An 8,741-nucleotide genomic window follows, 5' to 3' on the forward strand; every position below is an offset into this window, starting at 1 on the left:
CGTAAAAATATCTATGATGTTAACACCAACAGAATATTTGACATATGAAGTTTTAAGCTTGTTGTCAATACAACAAAATAGCATACATATCAAATAATCGCATGTATATCAACATATGTGTAACCCCATCTATTGAAAAAATCCGCATTACTAACCTGGTACACCTGGTACTGCCCAGCAGGCTCACGGCTTCCATCACCCTCCTCAGAGACTCCGTGGGGGGGCAGGGCATGGTGGAGGCAGGATCTGAACCCGGGCCTGTCTCCCTCTGGCTCCTGGAGTCCCTTTGGGGGCTGCTCTGCCCCTAAAGGGGGAACACAGAACGGACCCTGTCTTAGGCTGGATGGATGACATTCTGGGATTCCCCTGCCACCCCCTGCTCCTGCTGACTCCCCAGCCCTCATTCCCTGCTCCTTCCTTTTGTCCACGTCTCCTCCAGCCACGGGGCCTTTACCCAGGCTGGTCCTTCCCCCGGGAATGCCTCTCAGGGACTCTCTTGTTGAGACTCTGCTGGTTCACGGTCAAGTCCTCCAGGACCCTGCCCTGACTCTGTCTCTCGGGACCATCTTTGCCCCCGGGTCCCCGAGCACCTGGCCTGGCCCCTCTCCTGCCACAGACCCATTTCTCTTTTCTGAGAAAGTAATTTACATAAATGTCGTTCTCCCTGGAGGTCTTCAAGCTCCTGAGGGCTGGGCTTCACCTCTGAGACCTGCTTGGGACAGGGCCTGATGCCCTATAGGAGTTCACGCAGAACATCTAGAACATTCATCTGCTGACTGAATGGATGAATGAATGCAGGGGCCGCTGGTCCACTGGACTCCTCAGGTCAGCCAGAGGTCCCGGATCCAGGGCTATGACTGACCTCTCAGTCCTCTGAGACACTTGGACTCCACTGCCTCAACTTTCCCCGTCTGTGAAGTGGGGCCACAGCTCCTGCTCTAACCACTCCGAGGCCACTAACCTTAGAATGTCATTGCTGAGGGAGCCCCAACAGCTTCCCACCCACCCTGCAAATGGGCAAACTGAGGCCTGGAGGAGGCAGGGGACCGACCAGGGCCAGACAGTGGCTGCCATAACGAGCTCCCTGCCCCAGCCCGGACCCTCCAGCAGGCCTCGCTCATGCTCTGCCTTACACACACCCCGGCTCCCACTCTGCACCCCGAGCCTCGGAAAACCTGAGTCACAGCTGGAACCAAGGACTGGGAATTCCCCCCTCACGTCCAGGGGCCTTTGAACCGCCTGACCTCCTCTTCTTTGGGGAAGGGTAGGACCCCAGCTTGCTGTTTTTTTGGGGGGGGCGGGGGGAGCCCTGTGGGACAGCCCTGTCTGTCTGTGTGCCCCAGCCTACCCTGGGGCGCCCGCAGGAGTGTGAGTGAGGGGGGATGTGTGTGGCCCAGCACAGCCCCACCCCTCCCCCTGTCCCCACCCTAAACCCCTTAATGAAATCAAGCTGGCCCCGCAGCCAGAGAGGGGGGAGGGAGGGAGGGGGCGGGAGGAGGGCGGGGCGGCCGGCCCAGAGCAGCCCGGACACTGGCACGGACTCTCTCTCGCTCCACCTGGCGGGAGACCAGGCCTGTGTGCGGAGGGACTGGTGAGTCGGGGTCCCCTCCTGTCCCCTCCTCTGACCGGGGAGACCCCCGGACATGTCTTGGCGTTTAGGGACTGGGGCCGGCGGGAGTGCTGGGGGGGGGGGGCGTCTCTAAGTGTGTGTGAGTTTGGAGGGTGTGCTGGATGCTGTGTACGTGTGTGATGTGCTGAGGGCCAGGGGTGCGGGATGAGGGTGCCCCCGTGTGCACTGTGGCCTCGCCGCACGGATGTGTTATTCTTGCGAGTGGACGCCCGGGAGGTTGCTCCCAGGGTCGGCGGGTGGTGGTGTGGCTGGGACTGTGCCGTCCGGTCTGGGGGGATCCATGGGGGGAACGGGGTTGTGATGTGCACGTGTTGTTGGAGAATCAGCCCGTTGTGTGTTGTGTGTCTGTGCTGGCAGGCCCTGCAAGCTCTTGGGGTGCCTGATGTTGAGTCTGTATGTTGTGTGTCTGTACATGTATTGTGTGTCCATGCTGCCGCTGCTGTGTGTGTGTGTGTGTGTGTGTGTGTGTGAGCTCTCAGGATCCCCAACCCTCCCAGGCCTCCCTCCAGGGCCCTGGTCCCTGCCCTCGGCTGCCCAGCAGGGGCCACAGCGCTTCAGCCAGACCCCTCCCCCAAGGCCACTAATTGAAGCCAGGTTTTCCTGGGCCGCCCTTCCCCTCTGGCTACCAGTCTCTGGATGGGGGTGGAGCAGCTACCGGGGCCCCTCGGCCTCGGGTCTTGGGGTACCTAAGTCTTAGGGGTGGATTTGCATCCTTGGCATCGGCTGGGCCGTCACATTTTAAAACAATAAACCCTGTGACGGTTCTACAGAGAGGCCCTGCTCCAAGCAGGGGTCCTGGCTCCTCCATGTGGCGCCCACTCACTGACACCTACTGAGCTCTGGGCGCTGCGGTCTGGTCCTGGCAATGGTCCCGGGAGGTGGCCTTATCCCCACTCTACAGATGTGGAGACCGAGGCCCGGAGATGACACGCGGGACACAGTGGGGTATCCTGAGAGGCCTCTCCGTTCTGGGTTCAGTTCAGGGCTCCTGACAGGCTGTGAGACCCTGGGCAGCCGATCCCAGTTTCAGCCCAGTTCCCTCTGGGTAAAATGAGACGGTTGGCCTGACCCCAGCTGTTAATGGCCAATGAGTTCCCGAGTCTTGGAACAAATTTGGACCCGGGAAGGAGGGAGGGCAACAGATGGGCTGCGGCTCTTTCAGAAACGCCCAGGCCAGTGCACCCATTCCACGGATGGGAGGCTGAGGCCCAGAGAGGGCAGGGGCTCGTCATGCGGGGTCACACGGCGATCCCCTGAGAGGCCCAGCCAGCTCCCACACTTGGCCTGCATATTTCCTGGGGGACCACGAGGGGTGGCGGGGTGTGCGGGCCTCTGAGAGATGGGTTCTCGGCCTTTGAGAGCCAGAGATAGTTTGTGTGGCCTCTTTCTCTGTCCTCTGTCCCCCTCACCCCAAGGCTTCAGGGCAGGGAGCACTTTTCTCTTTCCAGCTCTCTGCTGTGCATGTGTGCATGTATGTATGCGTGTGAGTGTGAGTGTGAGTGTGAGTGTGTGTGTGTGTGTGTGTGTGTGTGTGTGTGTGTTTCTAGATTCCTCGGCGATCAGACTTTAGGAGATTTCGCCCACCGAGGTATAAAAGTCGGCCTGTCCTGGAGGTGGGGGGAGATAGTGAGCAAATGCACATCTCGGGTGAGGATTATCGTTTGTTGACTTTTGTGGGGGAAATGCTGGCTGACCCTGGAGCTCTGCTGGGGTAGCAATTCGGCTGCTCCCCTCCCCAGCATGCCCCCAATTTACAGATGGGTAGAGTGAGGCCCCGAAGAGCCGAGATGGAGCCCGGATTCTAACCCGGCCTAACCGGCCCCCCTGCTTTGCCGCCTGCAGACCTGCAGCGAGGGGACTCCACAGTCGGCCCCTGGGAAAGCCCTGGGCTTCAGCCACCGCTGGTCATGGCTGAGGTCTGTGGTGAGAAGGTCAGCTGCCACCACGAGGGGTCTCTCCTGGGGCTTGACTGCAGGCAGAGGCAGGGGGACTGCTGCGGCTTAGACCCCGAGATCAAAGCTGAGTAGGACCTTTGCTACAAGTGCCCGTGAGAGGGGGGCTGAGAAGGCTCCTGCAGCTCATGTAGCATCTCAGATCTTTTCCCAGCTGACAAGTGATGCCAACCAGGGGGCGTGAGGCCAGCCCTGGGCCCGAGATAGATAGATAGATAGATAGATAGATAGATAGATAGATAGATAGATAATAGATAGATAGATAGATAGATAGATAGATAGATAGAACACTTGGGTCACACAGAAGAAGGTTCAAACCCCAGCTCTGACACTATCGTCTCTCCTGGGACAAATCACTGTCCGTCTCTGAGCCTCAGTTTCCTCCTCTGAAAGCAGACCATGGCAGGGCCGGCCCCCAGGGCTTCTGCAGGCTGGCACCCACAGAGGGGCTCTGAGGAGGGCCTGTGAGGAAAGCACTGACCAGCTCCCTGACGATGAGCCCTGAGCAGCGTTGCCTCTTCCTATGCCCTGGAATTATCTTTTGTTTTTGCCATCTGAGCCACTCTGTCCAGAGTCAACTTCAATGAATGGCACTTTCATTGAGAGGCCCCGGTGTCCTTGGAAAAGCCACTCAATGGCCTGGCGTCATTCCGACCTCATCTCCGAGTCCCCCAGGTCACCATGAGGTCAGTGCATCACCCGTGGAATGAAGCGGGGCGTCCGGCCCGGGCACTCAAGGGGGCCTGTGGTCAAGGTGTTGGACACCTGACTTCCTTCTTCAGCCTGGGAACTTGCTGTGTGCCTTTCGGCCTGCCCCTCGCCTTCTCTGGGCCTCTGTCTCCCCATCTCAATTCCCCGAGAGCCTCAGACGCAATCCTACGGCTTTTCTATCTTGGAGCCTCTAGCCCCACTCAGTGTCAGGGTCCTGGGCCCTCCACTGGGTCAGGATGGGGTTCTAGGGCAGGGGTGGGCAAACTTTTTGACTCGAGGGCCACAATGGGTTCTTAAACTGGACCGGAGGGCCGGAACACAAGCATGGATGGAGTGTTTGTGTGAACTAATATAAATTCAAAGTAAACATCATTACATAAAAGGGGACGGTCTTTTTTTTTTTTTAGTTTTATTCATTTCAAACGGGCCGGATCCGGCCTGCAGGCCGTAGTTTGCCCACGGCTGTTCTAGGGGGTGACCTGGGGGCCACCGAAGGGGGTCTCTGGGTTTATCTGAGTGCCTAGCCCCACTCAGGTTGGCAGGGAGGGTCAGTAAACCGGAGCCATGAGGAGTTTATTAGCTAGCCGGCTGCCTGGGCCAGATAGGGTCTGAGGGTTCATGTTGGGAGCAAGTGAGGTGCAGAGCTCAGCTGGTCCCCATTTAGTGGCGGGACTCAGGCTCCAGTGGACTCCAGCTTTGTCTCAGGCACGGGGTGGGGGTGGGGGTGGGGGGGTTACCCTGCAGCCTCCAGGTCCTGCTCTGAGCCTTGAGGGGAAGTTGGCCGTGGGGCAGATGCTCCCAGCATGCTCCTGGCGTGCAGGCCCTCTGCTGAGCTCAGAACACGTGCAGGCTTCAAAACCTATGACTCTTCCCGAGAAGGGAAGGGGACCCCAGAGGGGCTGGGGGCTGCTGGGGAGGACTCCCCATAAGAGGGGGGTCCGCTGACAGTTACTCAGTTCCTCACTTACTCAGCCCTGCCATCTTTAAGCCCCTGTTCTTCCTTGGCACGTCACGGAACCCTATCTGAGCCTCAGTTTCCATACCTGGAAAGTGGGCGAATAATAGCACCTCCCCCCTTGGGTGGTCCTCAAGAGGCAATGAGAGATTCCACGTCAAAAAAGGTAAAAGAGGCCGAAACTGGTTTGGCTCAGTGGATAGAGCGTCGGCCTGTGGACTGAAAGGTCCCAGGTTCGATTCCGGTCAAGGGCATGTACCTGGGTTGCAGGCACATCCCCAGTAGGAGATGTGCAGGAGGCAGCTGATCGATGTTTCTCTCTCATCGATGTTTCTAACTCTCTATCTCTCTCCCTTCCTCTCTGTAAAAAAAAAATCAATAAAATATATTTAAAAAAAAAAAAAGGTAAAAGAGTACCTGGCACAGGGCAAGCAGTAAAAGGCTAAATTATTACCATTAATTCAAGTCAGTCAAGATACATTTATGGAGCACTTGCTGTATACCAGATACAGGGCCAAATCCCGAGGATGCCGAGATAAATAAGATTCAGACCCTGCCCTCCAGGACCTCAGAGTGGAGTGGGAGGCAGGGCGGGGGAAGGTGTGAACCCCACATAGGAAGGAACGGGGGTCCTTTGTACCACGCAGAGGCTCAGGCCTGAGGAAGGAAGTGACTTTGTATTTCCTGCACCTCCTCGGGGTCCCCTAAGACCCAGAGTCCCCCCTGACCTCTCCCTGCCTCGCTCCCCCACAGGTCCCGGGCAGCATGGTCTCTGCCATGGCCCCCCGCCTTGTCGTGTCGCTGCTGCTGCTCGTGAGGGTCCTGCCCGCCGTGGCTCACTCCGTGCCTGTGCAGGTCTCCTTCCTGGAGGACATGGGGGGCAGCGGGGAGGCCGATGACTCCTCGGCCTCCTCCCCGAGCCTCCCGCCGCCCCGGACCCCGGCCCTCAGTGCCACGTCGGTGGGGCCCCAGCCCACGCCCCTGGCGGGCCCCCAGCCCCCCACCAACTTCCTGGACGGCATTGTGGACTTCTTCCGCGAGTACGTGATGCTCATCGCCGTGGTGGGCTCGCTGGTCCTCCTGGCCATGTTCATCGTCTGCGCCGCCGTCATCACCCGCCAGAAGCACAAGGCCTCCGCCTACTACCCCTCGTCTTTCCCCAAGAAGAAGTACGTGGACCAGAGGGACCGGGCCGGGGGCCCCCAGGCCTTCAGCGAGGTCCCCGACAGGGCCCCCGACGGCCGGCCCGAGGAGGCCCTGGATTCCTCCCAGCAGCTCCAGGCCGACATCCTCGCCGCCACCCAGAACCTCAGGTCTCCCACCAGGGTGGCCCCGAGCGGTGGAGATGGAGCCAGGATGACGGAGGGCAAGTCAGAGGAAGAGCAGCCAGACGGCCAGGAGGAGGACCGGGACGCCCCGGGGTGTGGGGTCCCCACGGAGAAGCCAGGGGTGACGGAGGGGCCATGCTCAGGGCTGGCAGAGGGGGTCCTGGGGACCCTAGAAGGCCCAGGGGAGCCAGAAGCGGCTCCCTCATTAGCCCAGGAAGGTGGGGACCCAGCTGGCCCCCCCCAGAGTCCCTGTGCTTGTGGCAGTGTCACCCCTAGCGTCTAACAGGCCCCCAGGCTGTGGCCCTGACTGTCTGACCCCTAGTGGTCCCCTCCTGGGCCACCCCCAGCTGCAAATTCCAGCGTGTCCCCTCCTACAGCGAACAGACACTGGTGTCCGCTCCACCCGGGAACCTCACCAAGTTCTAGAACATTTGCCTCTGCAGCTCCGAAGGGCTACATCCCAAGCACAGCTCCTGTGGGGAGGCGGGGCTGGGGATGTGTCCCCCTTACAACCACGTCGATTAGGAAACATACTTGGCGGGTCCCCTGTGACAGGGCCAGCATCACCATCGAGGTAGAAACGTAAACCCATCAGCTAGGAGTTTTGGAAGATTTTAACCGGGAGACATGGAAGTGGCCGGGGCGGGTGCGGCTAGTGCTACGGCAGAAGTGGGCCCCTCACCTGCTCACCTCTTGGCAGGTACGAAAATGACCATTTCCCAAACTGGGTTCCCTGTGGTACCCTGACAGGTAAAAAAATGAGTATTTCCCAAACTGGGTTCCCTGAGGTACCCTAACAGGTATGAAAACGAGCATTTCCCAAACTGGGTTCCCTGAGGTACCCTGTGGAAAAAAGATGTTGGCGTCCAATGAATTGAGGAAACGCTGCCTCATCACTCCCCCCACCCTCTTAGGCCACCCCAGGGCTCTGACAAGTCCTGCAGTCAAGGCCCCGGGGAATCTGGTTTCTGGTTTCACAGCCTTTCCCAAACTGCTTTTGACCAGGGAGTACTCTCGTTATTATTATTATTATTATTATTTAGCAGCTACAGTGGAAACTGCTGCAGGGCGCACTCTGGAAATTACTGCTCTCTGTGTTCCGGAAGGTGCCCTGCAGCGTCTGGTTGGTCTGGGGTGTGGGATGTGGGGGCTCGGCCCGCTACTGCTGTGGGGATGGGGTGTGAGGATGGGGTGAATGAACCAAACCTTTTTGTCAGGCTCCCAAAGCAGCCTAGAAGCCCGGGGCTCTGAGTGAGGCGACCTCACTCTGGGGGAGTCTGGGGGGTGGAGGGTCTCTGATGCCTGGCCTGGAGCGAGCACCCAGGACCCCCCTCCCACTTCCCCACCCTCTGCTCACACTTGGTGTCTGGCAGCCTATGTCCACAGCCTTCTTTAGTCCTCGACCAGGGAGCCTGAGCTCCGTCCTGATTTGGGGAGGCTCTGGGGGGTCCTCTTCCCCATCCCTCCATCTGGGGTCCCCCCAACCTCTGCACAACTTTCCGGGTGCTGAGCTGTAACAAACCAGCACAATAAACTTTATCCAGCCTGAGTCTCGCTGCTTTTCTGAAGGGCACTTCTGCGGCGCTGTTCCATGGGGTGGGGCAACTTTCTGGGGGAGACACATCATTGGGGCTCCAGGGGCTGAATCAAGTGGGGAAGGGAGGCAAGAGGGGTGACCCAGGGGGATGGGGCCTTGACTCATGTCCCCAAGGCTGTGTCCCCAAGGCTGAGCAGCGGCCCTGACTTGTGACCACAAGCCAGGTTCCATGCGTGGCGGCCACAGGGGAGCACCGGAGGAGACATGGGCAGTGGGGGGCTCCCAGCGGAGGCTACAGTTTCCCATCCCCCTGCAGAGTGGCTGAGGATGGGGTGGGTCCGGAGGCAATGCCACACTCACCGCACCAGCACCCTCCCTGGCGCCTGGGGTGGGAGGCAGCCCTGGCCTTTGTCTCTTCGCCACCAGGCTGCTCCTTGCCTTTGATGGCAAGTTCCTGCGGCCACTGCTCCCCCTCTGCCCGGAGCTGCCAGCTGGGATCCAGATGTGGCTGGGCTGGGAGCCCCGAGGTGATGGGGGCAGGGAGGCCACCCCCCGCAGCCCCTCTCCTCCTCGGACCCCACATCCACCCGGAGGGGCCGGATTTGGGTTTCCCAACACACAATGGCCT

At 59.6% G+C, this 8,741-nt stretch overlaps 1 protein-coding gene across 3 annotated transcripts; it reads left to right on the forward strand.

Moving 5' to 3' along the window:
• Positions 1-1,242: 1,242 nt before the first annotated feature.
• On the forward strand, positions 1,243-8,125 carry TMEM119 (transmembrane protein 119). 3 transcript variants are annotated; one of them, XR_009450043.1, is made up of 3 exons: positions 1,493-1,591; positions 6,002-7,326; positions 7,377-8,125. XR_009450043.1 is itself a non-coding variant. In XM_059675791.1 (2 exons), exon 2 carries the CDS (start codon positions 6,014-6,016, stop codon positions 6,857-6,859), a length of 846 nt encoding a protein of 281 aa, XP_059531774.1. In that variant the 5' UTR covers positions 1,243-1,264; positions 6,002-6,013; the 3' UTR covers positions 6,860-8,125. The 3 variants fall into 3 exon arrangements, 2 of the variants coding, with proteins under 2 accessions (XP_059531774.1, XP_059531773.1); XM_059675791.1 differs by lacking the exon at positions 1,493-1,591 and adding an exon at positions 1,243-1,264 and having other exon boundaries at positions 6,002-8,125; XM_059675790.1 differs by having other exon boundaries at positions 6,002-8,125.
• Positions 8,126-8,741: the final 616 nt, after the last annotated feature.

This window comes from Myotis daubentonii, chromosome 19 (genome assembly GCF_963259705.1).
Source record: "Myotis daubentonii chromosome 19, mMyoDau2.1, whole genome shotgun sequence".
NCBI classification, from domain to species: domain Eukaryota; kingdom Metazoa; phylum Chordata; class Mammalia; order Chiroptera; family Vespertilionidae; genus Myotis; species Myotis daubentonii.

Coding starts and splice junctions, on each gene's coding strand:
- TMEM119 (XM_059675791.1), top strand. CDS start 6,014: ATGGTCTCTGCCATGGCCCCCCGCCTTGTCGTGTCGCTGCTGCTGCTC.